This window comes from Globicephala melas, chromosome 5 (assembly GCF_963455315.2).
Source record: "Globicephala melas chromosome 5, mGloMel1.2, whole genome shotgun sequence".
In the NCBI taxonomy this organism is placed as follows: domain Eukaryota; kingdom Metazoa; phylum Chordata; class Mammalia; order Artiodactyla; family Delphinidae; genus Globicephala; species Globicephala melas.
The window spans coordinates 36481846-36500712 of NC_083318.1; the positions used below are offsets into that span (position 1 = coordinate 36481846).

General features: G+C 47.9%; 1 protein-coding gene across 2 annotated transcripts in view; it reads right to left on the reverse strand.

Moving 5' to 3' along the window:
• Positions 1 to 2040: 2040 nt before the first annotated feature.
• The window catches only part of STK32B (serine/threonine kinase 32B), a 347207-nt gene continuing 330380 nt past the window's right edge, over positions 2041 to 18867 (reverse strand). For both annotated transcript variants that reach the window (XM_030864190.2, XM_060298750.1), the window contains one exon: positions 2041 to 3953. In XM_030864190.2, the coding sequence (XP_030720050.1) occupies positions 3815 to 3953 (139 nt within the window). In that variant the 3' untranslated portion in view covers positions 2041 to 3814. The remainder of the gene's footprint in view (positions 3954 to 18867) is intronic.

Below are 18867 nucleotides of genomic sequence, written 5' to 3' on the forward strand. Positions count from 1 at the left end.
ACATCATGTATTCTGAGAAGGTGAGGGGAGGAGGCATAAAGGCAAGCACTGAGTTGCCTACAGCTAAAGAGCTTTGCGTTGGAACCAGCATTAGAAGAGCTGATTTTAAGAAGTCCAGGCTGTGTCTCTAGAGGCTGGAGAGAAAGAAAAGGGGTGCAGCTGGTGTTCTGGCAGAAGCCTGTAGGTGAGGGTCACGGCTCATGGTGGCCAGGAACCAGGATGGTCCACACAGCAGAATGACAACAGCCGTAGGCACTGAGGATTCATAGGGGATCCCCTTTTCCCCAGTGGTGGGGAGGGGGCCCTTCTGGCTAACAGGAAATTATGCTGTGGTCACTCAGGCAAATTTGGGGAGGATTTCGGACAATATACTGTACTTTCTGCCAGTAAGTGGGAAGGGACTCAGAGCATGCAGCTTGGCGTTACTATTACTATAAACGTGACCTATTTTTACTTACTGTCACGAGAAGCCCAAGTTATATCTCAGTGGAGGTGGGAAAGCCCTGTCAGTGTTACCAATTTACAGCTTGTCCCTCTGTGCCTGAATCCCAAATCATAAGGTGATTCCTAATGCGAATTCTTGCTTGGATACATGTTTCTCTGATCGGACTGCTTTCCCAACAACTGGCATGGGGCTCTGTACTCTGGGAATGGGGGTTTGGATGAGGGAGAAGGGAAAACTCATTTGGAACTTGAGACTGAGGAGATATGCTCTTAGGGGGATTGGGGGTGGGGACTGGGTACCTCATTGGTGGTTCAGGGGGAGGCAGCCTCTGGGAAACCACTGGGACCAAGAGAGAAAAAAAAAGCAGGGGAGGTGGCAGTGGGACCAGACAGGAGGCTGCCAAAAAGCAAGCTTCACCCACTTGGAGAGTTTGTGTTGGGCTTGCATTTATCGCATTCATTCCAAATTATTGATTACCTCCCGTGAAACAGGCGCTGTTAGGACCGGAAGATGGAGGGTGAGAGGAGATAGGCACAAGAATCAGACCTCTCATAGGAGCTTGAGGATGAGCCATGGGTGAAAGTAACCCTGTTGTGCAGTTGGCAGCCATCAGAGCTGCGAGAAAGTCACAGAAAATGCGTGAGAGGGTGTGTGGAGGAGATTACACCTGGCTTGGGTTAGGGTTGCCATGAGACCCAGAAGGCATCATGGGAAAGGTGGAATTGGCCCATGAGAGGCACGTATTTTAACACGTAGAGATGGGAGTTGAAAGGCATCCTGGGTAGGGAAGGCAGGGTGGGCAAAAGCAGGGAGGCGGCAAGTTAAGTTAGAATCTGTACAGTAGAGCAGTTACTGTTCATTTGCATCCATGTGTGTGCTATATAAATGTTCGAGCAGTAATTTGAGGAGATTTTAAGAGTGTTTTTCTTTAGGTGGAGAATCTTCTGTATTTTTTAAAATAATGATAAGGACGGCAATGATGATGGTGATGAGGATGATGGTGATGATGGTGATGATGATGGTTATGATGATGATGGTGATGAGGATGATGGTGATGATGATGATGCTGATGATGATGGTGATGCTGCTGATGATGGTGATGATGGTGATGATGATGGTGATGGTGATAATGATGATGGTGATGATGATGATGGTGATGATGATGATGGTGATGATGATGGTGATGATGATGGTGATGATGATGATGGTGATGATGATGGTGATGATGATGATGCTGATGATGATGGTGATGATGATGGTGATGGTGATGATGATGGTGATGATGATGGTGATGGTGATGATGATGATGGGATGATGGTGATGATGATGGTGATGATGATGATGGTGATGATGATGATGGTGATGATGATGATGCTGCTGATGATGGTGATGATGATAACATGAATTGTAATCAAGTTGGTTGAGCCTTGAATTGCCAAGTTTGGTTTTATTCTGTGAGCAAAGTAAACACATCACTGACTTGAAATCCTTCCCACCTCCCCACCCCCAGTCTCTATGTTCCTCATTAAACTTGTCTTTGAGGGGACATTGCCCATCCAACCCAACCCTGAATAAGAACAAAGTTGTAGGAAGGAATGGCCAAGAAATAGTTTATTCTGAACAACGAACAAGGCTAACTTGAACAGAGCCAGGAAATCCAGCATCTTGAGCTACTGCCAGCTCCCGCCCCTAATTCATGAACTCAACCCAGTGAGGGGCCCTAAGTGCTGCCAGGGTCACAGTGAAGAGAGAAGCAGCCCCGTTATTTCCTGGAGGGGACAGGATGGTGCCAACGGGAATCAACGAATGAAAAGTGTGCAAGACAAGTGGACACGTGGGCAACACCATCTAGAAATAGCCTGGGTTTGAAGGAGGAAAACAATAATCATTTCTTTCCTTTTTTCAAATAAAAATATAAAACCACATAATACATTAAAATGTCTCTTAAGAAATCTAAGAGGTGGCATTGACAGTCCCAAGGATTGATTTTTGAGGTAAAAAGTTAAAGTTGGATGCAAAATAAAAACACAATTGAACTTTCAGAGGAATGTACAGATATCAGAGACGCCAGGATGAAAAGTTCAAAGGATCTTAAACACCAGGCTTGTTTCTACAGAGAACTGACTGCCAAATGAATGAAACAGGAAAGTTTCTTTAAGTGATGCAGATGAGAATGCAGACCCAAACCGGCTACCATTCACAGAGTACTGTGTGCTGGGTATATCACACACAGGATCTTTATTTAACCCGAGGGTTAGTTTTATTATCCTCGTTTTAAAACGAGGAAACTGACACTCAAGGGATTACGCGATTTGCCTGAGGTCTTCCGGTTAGTAAACAGCAGGGCTGGATTCTGGACACAGTCCTGGTTCCAAGTCCAAGCTGTATCCCCTATCCTACAGCATCTCCCACTTCAAAGACAAAATGCTCCCGGAACAGATCATAAAGTAGTTTGCTCTTTGTGTGAGCCCACCGTCCTCCTACACTTTCTGACCACCTGTGCTTCCTAATTTATCAGTGTGGAGCAGCCTCCTGGATGGCAGTCGGAGACCCTCTTTAAGACAACGCCGATGAGATGACATAACCCCTTTTCAGGAAAGAAAACTTGGAAGGGGACGGACACTCAGAGTTCTGCTGTGGGACTGGGTTTTGGGAGGAACTCTGCTGATACTCTATAGGAGAGACTGACGGTCAGTGACTTGACCTTCTGAATGGGCATCTACGGGCGGGCCATCCCAGCACCAGGGGTGGGGTGGGAGTGGAGCCCTACTGAAATTAAAGGTGGAGATGGTGGAGAGCCATCTTAGAAGGTCAGAAAGACTGGCCTGACAGAGAAGGCAAAAGAAGACACTTCCGGCTTAGCTCCAGGATTCGGGAATGGTGTTTCCATAGGCTGGGCTAACACATCAGATGTTTGAGGGCTGCATTTTTGAAGGTACTGTCTTAAGAGTCAGGATGGACCGAATTGCAAAGTTGTGTTGGTCTAATTGCTTTGGGGGAGGGGAGTGCACTTCAAATATTAAGGTTTTATTTTGCCCATGTGAACAACTTTATAAAGGTTTTGCATGTCCACTACCCAATTGGATTCCTTGAATAACCTTGTAATTAGAGGTGGGGCAGAGAGCTGTTTAACCCCTTTGGCAGATGTGGAAAACTGAGGCACAGAAAGGGCAAGGTTTGTCCACAGTCAAGCAGGTATCAGCCGGGCAGCTGGGACCAGAACCCAGGCTCCCCAGCTCCGAGCCCAGGGTTCCTTCTCTGCATCTGATGTTATTAGAGGTGAGGCAGGGACCATCGTGGCACAGAGAGGGGCTTTTGGTGGGCAGGGCAGAGGTGTGTGCAGTCCCGCTGGAAGCCACAGGTGGTGGCTTAGCTGCTGCAGCCATGGGAACAGGCGTGAGCCAGAATGTTGTTGTTACACCCGTCCTGGAGCTTGCTCTGGGCCTGGCTCCCGGCTCGGCCTTCTGTGTCCAAGAGCTGGCCGCTCTGCCCTTGCTGCTTCCTCAGCCTGCAGACAAGCACAGCAGAGACCCAAGTTAGTGATGTGGAGTGGGGGATGTCCAGGGACACGGCTGGGGAAGCAGGGCGACCGAGGAGCCTGCATGTCGCGCTGGCCTGGGGAAGCACAACCCCTGAGGGGGCGAGAATGCTGTGTCTGGAGCCTGGCAGGCTGGGATCCACACCCAGCTCATGTGTGGATCTGAAGAGTTACTCAACACCCAGAACCTCGGTTTCTCTATCTGTAAAATGGAGATAGTAATACCTACATCACGGCTCCTTGTGAAGTGCACAGGAGATCATGTATATAATTTGCCTAAGTTCACACAGTAGGTAAAGGGGCGTGTCCCACACATTATTCGCGCATGTATGTGTAGTGAATGCCCACTGATGGACCAGTCACCATGCCAGGGAGCAGAGGAAACCCTGGCGAGCAAAGCAGTCAGGTTCTCTGTCCTCATCTAGCTTATCACCTGATGGGGAAGAGGGACAGTGATCAAATTGTCCCACAAAGAAATATCTGAACAGATGAGCACCCAGACTTACAAACCACCCTATGACAAACTGTGTTAAGGGAGCACAATTTTTTTTTTTATGCTAACACATATATATAGAATTTAAGGGAAAAAAATGTCATGAAGAACCTAGGGGTAAGACAGGAATAAAGACACAGACCTACTAGAGAATGGACTTGAGGATATGGGGGGGGAAGGGTAAGCTGTGACAAAGTGAGAGAGTGGCATGGACATATATACACTACCAAACGTAAGGTAGATAGCTAGTGGGAAGCAGCCGCATAGCACAGGGAGATCAGCTCGGTGCTTTGTGACCACCTGGAGGGGTGGGATAGGGAGGGTGGGAGGGAGGGAGACGCAAGAGGGAAGACATATGGGAACATATGTATATGTATAACTGATTCATTTTGTTGTAAAGCAGAAACTAACACACCATTGTAAAGCAATTATACTCCAATAAAGATGTTAAAAAAATTTTTTTTCTTGAAGTATAGTTGACTTACAATGTTGTGTTAGTTTCAGGTGTATAGCAGTGACTCAGCTATATGTCTATATGTATCTCTATCTATCTACCTATCTACTCTTTACATATTCTTTTCCATTATGGTTTATTACAGGATATGGAATATAGTTCCCTGTGCTATACAGTAGGACCTTGTTGTTTATTTTATTTATAGTAGTTTACAACTGCTAATCCCAAACTCCTAGTTTATTCCTCCTCCCTCCCTTCACCCTTTGGTAACCATAAATTTGTCTTCTATGTCTGTGGGCCTGTCTCTGTTTTGTAAATTAGTTCATTTGTATCATATATTTTTAAAAAATTTATTTATTTAATTAATTTATTTTTGGCTGCGTTGGGTCTTCGTTGCTGTGCGCGGGCTTTCTCTAGTTGCGGCGAGTGGGGGCTACTCTTCATTGTGGTGCATGGACTTCTCATTGCGGTGGCTTCTCTCGTTGCGGAGCATGGGCTCTAGGCGCACGGGCTTCAGTAGTTGTGGCTCGCGGGCTCTAGAGCGCAGGCTCAGTAGTTGCGGTGCACGGGCTTAGTTGCTCCGTGGCATGTGGGATCTTCCCGGACCAGGGCTTGAACCCGCATCTCCTGCATTGGCAGGCGGACTCCCAACCACTACACCACCAGGGAAGCCCCTGTATCATATTTTAGATTTTGCATATAAGTGATATCGTATGGTATTTGTCTTTCTCTGACTTACTTCACTAAGTATGATAATCTCTAGGTTCATCCATGTTGTTGCAAATGGCATTATTTCATTCTTTTTTATAGCTGAGTAATATTCCATTGTATATATATGTACCACACCTTCTTTATCCATTCATCTGTTGATGGACATTTAGGTTGCTTCCATGTCTTGGCTATTGTTAATAGTGCTGCACAAACATGGGGGTGCGTGTATCTTTTCGAATTAGAGTTTTCCCCAGATATATGCCCAGGAGTGGGATTGCTGTATCACATAGCAACACCATTTTTAGTTTTCTTTTTTTTGCGGTACGCAGGCCTCTCACTGTTCTGGCCTCTCCCGTTGCAGAGCACAGGCTCCGGACGCACAGGCTCAGCGGCCATGGCCCACGGGCCCAGCCGCTCCGCGGGATGTGGGATCTTCCCGGACTGGGGCACAAACCCGTGTCCCCTGCATCGGCAGGTGGGCTCTCAACCACTGCGCCACCAGGGAAGCCCCCATTTTTAGGTTTTTAAGGAACCTCCATACTGTTTTCCATAATGGCTACACCAATTTACATTGAGGAAGCAGGACTATGTACACTGCATCTCCTAACAGCTGGTCATCTGGTCACCTTCCACATGATTGAAGACGTCAACACACTTCTTGTTCTGATCTTCAATTGCAGGTTCATGCACTACCCCACATCTGTCACTCCATGTGGACCGTGCAGGCAAAAAATGAAACCAAGACATTTAAGGAAGCAATGAGAAGTTTGAGAATAGGGAAGAACTCAGCTCAAACCCTGGATCTCAACATCAGCCACTTGGATCAAAGGGTCAAGCTGCTTATCTTCTGAGCCTCAGTTTTCCTATCACTGGGGACTATATCACTCCCTTGGCAGGTGGCTAAGGGGAACCAGAGAGAATGTGTGTGAAATATCTAGTACAGGGCTGGAAATAATATAACTACAGTTCTACCTTGTTCGGAAAGACACAGGTTTCAGCTGAAATGTACCTTGTACATTAGTATGTTCTGTCAAACAGAGTGCAGACCTATTGCCTGATTTAAATGAAAGAGTTGTTTCACCCAACAAACATCTGTACATACTTGTCAGGTGCAGGGTACTGTGGGTGATCCTCGGATGAATACAACACAGCCGTGGCCTCGGATGGATCACAGCTGTGTGTGTGTGTATGGTGGGGACGTCATGTGTGCGTATGTGTGTTGTGTGTGTGCACAAGGTAGGGATGCCTTGTATATGTGTGTGCATGGTGGGAATGCTGTGTGTGTGTGTGTGGTGGGGATGCCTTCTGTGTGTGTGTGTGTTCGGCAGAGATGCCTAGTGTTTGGAACCATGCCAGTATTTGAGCAAGTCCTTCAGGCAATGTGAAATACCAGCAGCAACAAAGTCGTTTATAAGACAGTGAACTTGGAACTACTGCCTCCTGTCCTTTTTTTTTTTTTTTGCGGTACGCAGGCCTCTTGCTGTTGTGGCCTCTCCCGTTGCGGAGCACAGGCTCCGGATGTGCAGGCTCAGCGGCCATGGCTCACGGGCCCAGCCGCTCTGCGGCATGTGGGATCTTCCCGGACCGGGGCACGAACCCGTGTCCCCTGCATCGGCAGGCGGACTCTCAACCACTGCGCCACCAGGGAAGCCCAACCTCCTGTCCTTTGTCTACTTGCAGGGACTAGGACCAGGTGCCCAGTGCCTCTGCCTCTGAGGCTTGCAGCCCTCCAAATAGGACAACTGGGAAAGGTAGTCAGGATAAAATACATCATCCTAGTGGAGGAGGGCTCAGGGCCCAGAGGCCCAGAGGCACTGGATCTAGAGGCCAAAGTGAGCAGGGAGGGGAGAGCCTAGGATGAGGAAGGGAGGTGGTCAGACTTCCTCAGCAACGCTGGGATTGCCTGGCAATCTTGCTCCCCTGGCCCTTTATTCCCTCTCCTACATTCAGAGACTCTCAGACACCTCTGGAGAGAAAATCAGATCGGAACTAGGGAACACTCAAGTGACTAAGAAATCTGTGAGAGTGAAAGGGAAATGCTTTTACTCCAAAGCAGGACATTGCTGTTTGGTTCACAATCTGTGAAGCCCCACAATTCTCTGGGTAAATTGCAAGATAAAGATGAATGCCATTAAGATTTTCTTTTAAATGCCTAAACATAGCATAGAAAGCATTACTATCTCTAGATTTCTGAATTTCCCTTATTATAACGCAAAATAAAGCTTCAAAGACTGCATAATAAAGAGTGGAGCAAAGGGATGAGACAGCCCTGATGAGGGAGAGATGGATTCTGAAATCTTGTGTAGATCAAGGAAGGCTTCCTGCAGGAGGCAGCCTTTGAGCTGGGCTTTAAGGATTGGTCTGGAATGTGTGAAGCTGGAGGGAGGGAGGGAGGAGATTTGAAATGAAGGGACACCAGTGAGGTAAGTCACGGAAAGTAAAAACAATACTGCATGGTGGACCAGAGTCCTTTCTGGAGCTGGATAGTTTCAGCCACTTCATCTCCTCCTTCTGGCCAGAGCTATTTCAAAGAGTAGAACCAGGGATTCTACCAGAGTAGAATCCACCTGCCAATGCAGGAGACACGGGTTCAAACGCTAGTCCGGGAAGATCCCACATGCCGTGGAGCAACTAAGCCCATGAGCCACAACTACTGAAGCCTGTGCGCCTACAGCCCGTGCTCTGCAACAAGAGAAGCCACCACAGTAAGAACCCCGCGCACCACAATGAAGAGTAGCCCCCGCTCACACCGCAACTAGAGAAAGCCTGCGCACAGCTACGAAGACCCAACACGGCCAAAATAAAGGAATAAAATATTTTTTAAAAAAAAGAGTAGAACCAGCTGTTTCAAGTCTCCCCTCCTCTATGGAGGGTCATAAGTGTTCATAAGAATACTATGACCATGGGTACTGGAGGCCTAGAGTGGCGTCTAAATGAGGTGTGAGTCATGTGCCTCGCAACTTACCACCAGGTGCAGTGTGAGACGAGAAGGCAGAATCCAGAAGGATGGACCCCTCTCTAGACATCCACCCATCCATCCACGGGCTTACACAACTGGATTCGAATCTAGTTTTGGGAGGCTCCAAAGCCTGCATTCTTCCCACTACATCTGCATTCCCACCTACTACCAACCATTTGGCATCCAGCCACCATCCACCCACCCGTTCACTTTCTATCCACCTATCCATATATTCGTTCATTTGCTTACCCTATTCATCTACCCCATCCATCCAACCATCATCCGTCCATATGTCCATCTGTCCCACCCCATCCCCACCTGTCCACCCCTACTCACCTAACTGACCTCCCCTTACTCACTTACTTATTCACCTACCCACCCATGTACCTCTATACAGATACCTATTTACCTCAACCATTCATTATCCATCCATCCATCAATACATCCCTCCATCTACCCTTCTACTCATCATCCAAGTATCCACTTACCATCCATGTCACCTATTCACTATCCAGCCATCCATTGATTCCCCCCATAGACCCCCTATTTACCCATCCACCCACACAGCTACCTCACATCACCTGTTCATCTAGTATCCATCCACCCGTCTATCCATCCATCCACCACCCTTCTGCCCATCCAGTCATCCATCTACTCCCATATTTCCATTCATCACTGCCACCCTCCCATCTGCTCAATGCCCACCCACCCATTCACTCCCCTATCCTTCCACTCATCCTTTTTACCAGCACTATCCGTGTGCCAGGTTCTATGTTCCAGGCTCACAGTTGAAGGGGCTGGGGAGCAGGACAGAGAGCAAACAGTGAACATTCACTGTGATGAAGTCTTTGCTGGAAGGAAGCAGTATGGCTTGGCATTCAAGGCCTGGGTTTGGAGCCAGGCTGTCTGGTTCTATCCCTGGGTCTGCCACTTACTAGCCGTGTAACTTCGGGAGGCTAGATTCAAACCCAGGGCTGTCTGTCTCCAAGACCCCTGCCCTTTCCACTGACTCTTATGCCTTTCGATCTGGATATGGAAGGAAGGTAGCATGGAATGATTTTTCCACACTCTGAAGGAATTAGAAAGTCTCAGTTTGCTCAAGTAGGAACCCACGAACCAAGGCAATGATATAAAACCATATGGTTGGCCCCGAGAGCTCACTTCCGTGACTAGCCCTGAGCCTAGTTATCTATAATTCAGGAGGAAACGAAAAAGGATTTTACATATCTTACTAGACATAGCCCAAGTCTACGGACGCAGATTGACTAGTTAGCTCCATGATGGCAGGAACATTTCATTTTCTCAGCCACTTTATCAAATTAACTGTCAGCTTTGTGACCAGAATTCTGAGTGATGGATGCGAATGCTCTCAACGTTCCAAACTCAAGCATTAGATTCCAGAAGGAAGTGCTCTGTGGCGGAGACCCTTGATTAACAAGAACAGAACGCATTAAAATTTGTAATAATTTGGGCTGGAGGCATTTTTCAAAGGCAAAGCACTACATAGGACTAAAATAAAACGGTTAGCAATCAAACAATTTCAAATCAAGCTATTTCACACCCCGAGGATGGAGTCAGTTTCGTACCAACATTGATCTGCAGCATCAAACCCTAGGCCTCCCGTTCCAGGGTGATGACCAGCTTTCCTTTGTGCTGTGTGCTTTAAAAATGGGAAACCTTTCAAGCGCCGTCACACCTATTCACGTCATTTCACTGGTTATATGTCTCCTGGACTGTGTGGAATCGTGGAGTGGCAGTGTGGCACGGTGGGAGAGGCAGGATTTGGAGCTGTACAGAATTGGATCAGGATCCCACCTTTGCCGTGACTGGCTGAGGGGCCTGGGGGAACTTACCCAGCTTCCTGAAGCCCCTGTTTCCTTACCTGTGATTATGGCCACAGCACCACCTCTTTAAAGGAGAAGATGAACTAACGCGTAGTATCCGTCTGCCCTGTAACAGGCACTTTAAAAAGGGCAGCGATTTTTATGATGATGATGGCAGTGTGGGGACACCCCCATTTCACAGATGGAGAAACTGAGGATCAGTAAGTAAAGCTTAACTTCCTGCCACAGTTCTGATGAATGTCTCCCAGCAAGGAGGCCCCCACAGATGGTTCTGCAGGCCTCGTTCTGGGGGATCAAGGCTGAAGACCTGGAGAACAGGAGGGTACTGGAAGGGGGTACACACACAGTGGCTGAGAGTCAGGACCCAGAAATGGGTGAAACAGGACAATAGGCTCATGGGGAGGGAATCCAGCCCCACAAGTCATGGTGGGGTCCAGAGGGGCCTATAAACCAGGGAAGGCTGGGCATGGAAATGGCAACCGGAACTGGGTCTCCGGCCTGGTTACTGGTCTCCCCTCCTCTGGGCAAGGGACACCGAAAGCCATCTGTGGCTGCACGGCAGCCGGCACAGCGACCAGCCTGGGGCTGGTGCACAGTCAACGTGTTGGAAGGCCGGGCGGGTGAATGCAGGGATAAATGCCCAGCCAGGTTGCCACCCCTCATCAGCAGCCTGTTTGCACAGGTTGGCAGGCTCTGTCTCAACACACCGAGGGGGGAAGGATGCCAGTCCCAATTAAATGGAGTAAAAGGATGTCTTAGCTGGACAAAAATTGGATGACCATTAGAACTGGCGAGCTCACAGCCCTCGTGGACAACAATTTGCATGAGTCAGCATGCATGGAGCTGTTTCTCTTGTGGCCAAGGGAGTTGATAGGTTGTTATTTTGTGTGTATGCGTAAGAGTTCGTTAAAGAATTAAGGCAAAATGATGTTTGACATGGCACTTAATTGATACAGTACTGTATTGGTCTGATAATTCTGTGCAAAATTAATATTACTAGCAAACACTTGGGCAGTGCTGACTGATTGTGTAGGGGGGCTGTTAAGTGCTTAACATCTGTTAACTCACTGGTCTTTAAAACAATCCTTCATATGGAGTAGGTTTTAATACCCCATCTTACAGATGAGGAAACTGAGGCAGTAGTGTGAGGCCCGAGGTCACAAAGCTAGCATGGATCAGGATTCAAAACCAGGCAGTCTGATTCCAGAGGCTGTGCTTGTAGCTGTTATGTACACTGCTTCTCTATGGTTAATAAAAACCAGAGTCGAAGTTACCAGAAAGTTCTGAAAGGGAACACTCCAAATTGAAGAATGGTTGTCTGTTTGGGGACAGGGGGTGGATACTGAAGAGAAGAAAGCAAACAGTCACCTGGTCTAATTGTTTGTACACTGCAAGAATCCTGCCTCTAGCATCCCTAGCAGAGAGCCAGCCAGTCTTAACCCAAACCCCATTGCCCACCTCTCAAGATAGGCCATTTCATGTGGGAACTGCTTAAATCCTTAGAAACTTTTCCTTCATATAGAATTTCAACTGAGAAATCTGCTGCCTGAGAGCTCCTCCCCGTTGGCCTTTGTTGTGCTTCCCGGAATTATTCAGCTGATTCTAATTTCTCGCTCATGGGACACTCCTTCAATTCTTAGAGGCCCCCTGGACCTCCATCATCCATCTTCCATCGTACCCCAGGTCCACCCTGCCCCACTCCCCGCCTGCTCTCCAGCTTGGGAGTCCGACTTGTAGGAATTGTATCAAAAGCCCCCAAGCTCTTTGGGCTTCCAGCTGGGATTGGCCCATGGGGAGCCCCGGCAGAAATCAGGAGTAAGGGCAGTCAAGTTTGGGCATCAGGTCCCCAGCCCCTTTCCTGCACTGTCACCTGGGGCTGCTGGGAACATTGGAAGGTCGCTGCTCCAATCAAGGTAGCCTTCTCCCTGGACGACCTCCCTCTCCTCCTCTCTGTCACCCACCGGGTGGGAACACCTTGCCTTCTCCGAAGCCCCAGTTCACTGCACAAGCTTCTATGACGCCCTTACAGCCACACCTTTGTAAAGTGTCCTTTGAAAATAAATTATCCTTGGAGTGTTTCCTCTGCAACTCTGACTGATACATGTTTCTCCTCTCCCATGAGGTGTCTCTTCCTTAAGTAAAAACTCAGTATAACTGGCTGTTCCGCTTTCAAACCTCATCGCTTATTGGGAAGACCACCTTGTATACAATACTTATCTCACAAATTCAGTAACAGCCTTTGGCCAGAAGCATTACAATTCTGTCTATTTTATCGGCTTTGCCTGAAGCAAAACCTATTTGAGGGAGCCTTAGGATGGCGTCAGCTGTGGCATGGGTGTGATATAGCAAATTGTAGGGGATTATTTTACTGAGCATCCTCTCTATATACCCCTTTGCAAATGGATGAGCTCTGGGAAAATTGAAGGGATGGCAGCCCTGGTTTCTGAGTGATAGGGGTTGAGATTTGATGAGTTCATCCTCACTCAGCACCTCCTCATTTAATACCTACACCCACCCTTCCAGATAAGAATTAACAGCACCCATTCTGAGGGTGAGAAAAGGATGAGAGAGGATGAGGAACTGGTGGTAGGGCACACAGCTTTTCAGAGGGGAGCCCCGGCTCCTTCCCAGCTAAGTGCTCCTCCCTATGCACTGGCACTAGTACATTTCTCTCTAGATTTAGAGGTGGGGCTGACCTTTTACGTCTGAGCTGGCTTAAGGATGAGAGTTGCTGGGTCCTCACTTCTGTGGGTTGGGGGCCTGATGGACAGGTAGCCACTAACGGTGTTCACCAAACATTCTGATTTGCCCCTCTCGGCACGTAGCAAGATTGCACCTCCTGGCTCCTCTGGGGCTGGGTTCGGCCATGTGACCAGTTCTGGCCCATGAGTGTGAGTAGAAACGCTACCATCAGGCTGGAGCATTGCCGATGCAAGACCCTCCCGAAGTCTCTTTCCCTCTGTCAGTCTCACGGCCATGTTCCAGAGATGCTCCTTCAGTCTGCGTCCTGGAATGCTGGGGATGGTGACATGGCAGCAGCACCCCCCAGCTAACCTGCCATGAACAGGAAACAGACCTTTGCTGTTGTAGGGAGTTTGGCCTCTTTAGGTTCAGAGAGGGGTTCTGGAGATTCAGACACTGGTCTGTGGGTGAATAATGGCCTCAGTCCAATTCTGGGCCAGAGAGTAACCATGGGAAAACCCTGGGGCTGCAGATTGAGATGAACTCTTTGACGGCCAAGGGACCTGAAATGGTGTCCACTTTGGGGCTGGTACTTCCATGCCTGGGCAGCCAGCTCTCCCTGTCCCCTATTCCCCCGTCCTATCCATGTACAGTTACCACGTTCTACCTGCCCAGAGGAAGGGAGGAGGTCAGACAGAAAGCCAAGAGGGACCACCTGCCATTTCTTTATTAACCTTCCCCAGACCTCAACATCTGTCACTCCCTATTCTTTCCTCTCCTGGGCTCCATTTACCCTACGCTATCGTCCTTACTTTCCAAGTGGAGTGGACCACCATCATTTTGCCTTTCTAGTGACTTTATAAATCTTACCTCCCTCTCACAGCTATTGATTGGCCTAAGGGCAGACACATGACCCAATCAGCACCAGTCAGAGTTCTCCAATGGCCAGATTTGATTGGTCCAGGGACTAGCACCTGACCAATCAGAGTCATTCCCTGGGGTACTCGAATTTGAGATCAGGAAAGCATTCTCCTTCTTGACTTTCCTCAACTCCCTGTTTTATCTACTTTCTTGAGTTTGGTGGCAGAGCTGGGAGACTCTGGAGCTCAGTGTGTAGAAAGAACTGGTTTACAGTAAAAGAAAATGACTTTGATGTGCAGAGAAAAACAAATCACTGGAAGAAGGAAGGAGTGAGTTCAGGCAAGGTTCCTGGCCCCCGTCCCAGTTACTTTGGGATCACATTGCATTCCAGCACTTCCTGTGGCTACATGAGTCCTGCAGTAAGTTTCCATTTCACTGAAGCTGTTTTCTTTTTGTTTTCATCCCTTGTAGCCATGGTAGTCTCAGAGAATTCACCATTTATGCTGGTATCTTCCTCTCTAGACTCCTAGAGCCACGATTTGTGTAGGTTAAGCCATGGGACTTAGGTATGTGTTTTTTAATATATATATACACACACATATAAACATATATACACATACATATATATATACATACACAAACACACACATATATATACACATCCCAATAAACCCCTTGTAAGTTGAAAATATCCTAAAAGTCAAAAATGCATTTAACATACCTAACCTACCGAACATCATCTTCCTACCTTAAACGTGCTCAGAGCTCAACATCATTAATCATTAGAGAAATGCAAATCAAAACTACAATGAGATGTCATCTCATACCGGTCAGAATGGACATCATCAAAAAATCTACAAACAACAAATGCTGGAGAGGGTGTGGAGAAAAGGTAGCCCTCTTACACTGTTGGTGGGAATGTCACCACCACCACCACCACCACCATCATTTATTCTAAAACAGAACATTAGGTCCTATTTATAATTTTCAAGTTTACACACAGCCTCATTTCACGTAAGGCCGATAAATATTCACATAACAAATTAGGGCACCTTTATATTAACAGCCTTTAATAAAGCCATTTAAAATTTGAAAAAAAAGAAAAATTAGGGTACCTCTTTTTTACTAGAGAAAACCGATTGAAGGGAAAGTAAAGATGGGTCTTTAAATGAGCTAAGTCTGAGCAGACCAGTAAGAGCACGTGCTTTACTGCTCGGGGCAACGGGCTTGTATACACTCGGGGCGATCTGTCAGGGTCTGCGTGTCTCCCTTGGCTGACTGAAAACCAACGCTCCTATCTTTTATTGGTTGAGATTGATATGTCAGTATCCGTCACCCTTTTCCACCTGGCTGAAATTTCCTTTGATGGAGAACCAAGTGAAATGGACAGAGGGCCCTGATTCCCGTGGGATTGCTTGATTTCGAGTTTTCATGAAATTTGAGTTTTCGAAAGAGCCCAGAATCCAGTGGATGGAAGAAGAGAGTTCAAGTCCTTCATCTTCCAATTAAGAGCTGCAAGAGCTTGGGAATAATAATAATAATAATAATAATAAGTACCTCAGGAAAATGTGATGAGCAAGGATTAGAGCAATAGTTCTCCACTGGGGGTGATCTGTTTGCCAGGGAACATGTGGCAATGCCCGGGGTCATTTCTGGCGTCACAGCTATGGAGGTGCTACTGATATCTAATGAATAAAGGTCACAGGTTCTGCTAAACATACTACAATGCACAGGACTGTCCCCACATCAAAGAATTGAGGTCAATAGTCATCAAGTGTCAACAGAGCTGAGGTTGAGAAGCCCTGGATTAAAGGAACAGGATCTAAAACCATAAAATCATGTACAGTTACTGTTAATAATATTATTAAACATAACATGTGCAGTGTTCGATGTTTAAAATGTAATGTTTTCAAGGGCTCCAAAGGTAGCTTAAATGTGCTGTTAAATGTTTTTATTTCTTTAAGAGAGGAAGCAGATAGAAAATTCACCTCCTCAAACTCCTTTCGCACCAGGGGCTTTTTATCCTGCAAAACTTTGTCAAATGCTATTGAAAAGACCTTTTGGAAAAATCACCCCTGCTCGGATCTTTGGCCAAAATAGGACAAGCCCCACAGTGCACTTCTCAAACTAATGGAAGCTCAGCTGCCCAGGCCCTGGAAGCCCTGACCAGTCCCTGGAAGCAGATGCTCCACCTGGCTCAGTGGCCTTTTGCCAGCTGAGACCATTAACCAATAATAGCTGCATTTCCAGAAAATTAGGCAGTGCTAATTTTAATCTTGTTCTCTGTTTAGAAACTGAAGTCCAGAGAGGTCAGACCTAGGGCATCTCCTCCACGTTTTCACAGCGGCCTAAGAATGTCTGCATCCCGCCATCTCCCCTGCAGGCTTCAAGCATCCTGAGGACATGGTCCTGCTAGATCCACTTCCATGACCCCAAGTCTCAGGTCAGGATTATAATATATCTGTCAAAGGGCTGAATGAGAACCTTCTATGGGAGCTGCCACAGCAGATGCCCGGCCCGTGTCCCCTTGGCACTTCACGCCTATGACAGCTTCCTCATCCCATGGAGGGAGGGGAGCTTTTTCTCTGTCCAAGAGTTTTTTCTAGTTGAGGAAGCATACTTGGCCCATGCAAGAGGTAGGTAGTTATGCTGGGGCGGTTAGAGCCTTCAGCAGTATTCTTCCACCCACGAGGGCTCGAAGTTGCAGGTGAATGATCCAGCGCAAAGGAGAAAGAGGGCTGGAAGGTTTGCAGTGTGTTTGGCTGTTAGCATAACTGACGCCATCTTGGGCCTGTTCATTTCCCCCTGTCCTTCCACTGACCCTACCTAGGACTGTACTGTGTAGTAAATCTCTTCTCTGTCGTCAGTGGATTTGTAATTAATAGATATTGTTTAATGACCATGAGGTCCAGGTAGTCTCCAAATAATGATAAAGACCTTCGCTGACGTATTCCTGGCACCCACCCGTCATAAATCAGATAAGGCCTTGACTTGGAACGCAATCCCCGTCTCCAAGCACTTACCCCCATACCCTAGGTTAACTATAAAATGGTGATGGTCCCTCGGACGTGCGGAGTGCAGCTGCCGATGCCTCCAGACTGCCATACGCCCCATCCAATCCGCACGTAAGTTACCCGCAATAAACGTCACAACTGTACTTTATGGAGCTGACTGCCTCGTTGTTTGGTCTCAAGATACCTTCTCAGTTCGTTGGGCACTTTTCATTCCCTCTGTCCTCGGAGACAGTTTTAGATGGGGAATTCTCATGACTCAGTCCAGAACCAACTGGAGGATGCACGGCGTGGGCACTCTGGTCTCCTGCAGAAATTCTCATCAGAACGACTGGAAGAACATGGTACAGTGCAGATCCCCAGGCCCATTCTCTCAGCTTCTGATTCAGAAGTATGCCGTGTTGGTTTCCCGGGCGCGGGGCTGGGGAGCTGTAACACGGTACCTCCAGCTGGGTGGCTTATAGTAACAGAAATGTACTATCTCACAGTCTGGAGGCCAGAAATCTGAAACTAAGGTGTTGGCAGGGTTTGTTCCTTCTGGAGGCTTTGAGGGAGAATCTGTTCCAGGCCCCTCTCCTGGCTTCTGTTGGCTGTGGGCCACCCTTGGCTTTCCTAGGTTTGCACATGGGTCACTCCAGTCCCTGACGCCATTTTCACAGTCTTCTCCCTGAGTCTGTGTCTCTTTTCTTATTAGGACACCAGTCATATTAGGACACCAGGCAAGGGTCCCCTGCCCCAGTATGACCTCATCTCAACTAATTATATCTGCAACAACACTATTTCCAAATAAGGTCGCCTTCTAAGGTCCTGGTGGCTAGAACTTCAGCATATCTATTTTGGTGGGGGGAGACACAGTTCAACCTGTAACAGATGCAGCAATTCTAAATGCTAACAACCGCCCGGGAGATTCCGACATGACCCCCTGTGACTGTGGCACTTCCGTCTGGTTCTTCTTTACAGAGCCTTCTGCAGAGACAAGGCCTGTAACAACGGTACATGGAGCAGGACCGGTCTGTTGCACTTTGACAGCCGGGCGTGCAGAGAATGAAAGGAAACAGAACTGCTGGAGGGAGGCAGCGAGGGGCAGCATGGTCCCAGCGGAGCATGAAGGGAAGCCTGGCTCGGCGTCTTGGCGTCCCCTACTGTCACCCCACTGGCCACATGTCTGAGGTCGGAAAGAAGGTACTTGACTTAATTTTCCAGCTACTCAAACGCCAACACAGCGGGTGCTTCAAAAACAGGATTGCAGAAAGAAGTGCAGGATGAATAGCGCCGACTTTTTTTCTTGGTTTAAAAGGAAATCTCTTGCTTTGGGGCAGATCATGCCTCATGAATTGACTTCTCACAGGCACTTTTGTAGATGAGAAACCGCAGCAGAGAGGGTTATGGGTAGATGCAGTGTGGCTCCCTTCCCACGTACTTTGTGGAGCAGGGATGGGGTCTGACATGGACGGGTCGACGTGATGCTCAGACAGCATCCAGACACCAAGCCGTCCACCTGGATAGTTTTATATGGTGGGTGGGGAGAGGCTGGGGGAAAGGCACTGCTCCCAGCACACCTGCTCTGACAGGTAGCCTATAGCCTCAGAGCCACGGGGGAGCACCTGAGGTGAACAGAGAGGCAGGGATGAAAGAGCAGGAACCTCGGTGAAACCCATGCACATCTCCCCTTACAGGCCATCTTCTTTCCTGCCTCCTGCTTTTGCATATGCTGGTCCTTGACCCCGCAGCCTCCATTGGAAAATGACTTCCACCCTCCCTCTGTTAACGGTGCCAGCCTCACTTCAAATCCATGACCACAACTCTCAAAGGGGTTCTCAGCACGGCTGGGCGATCCTACTACATTTCCCTATCCATTCACTCTTTTTT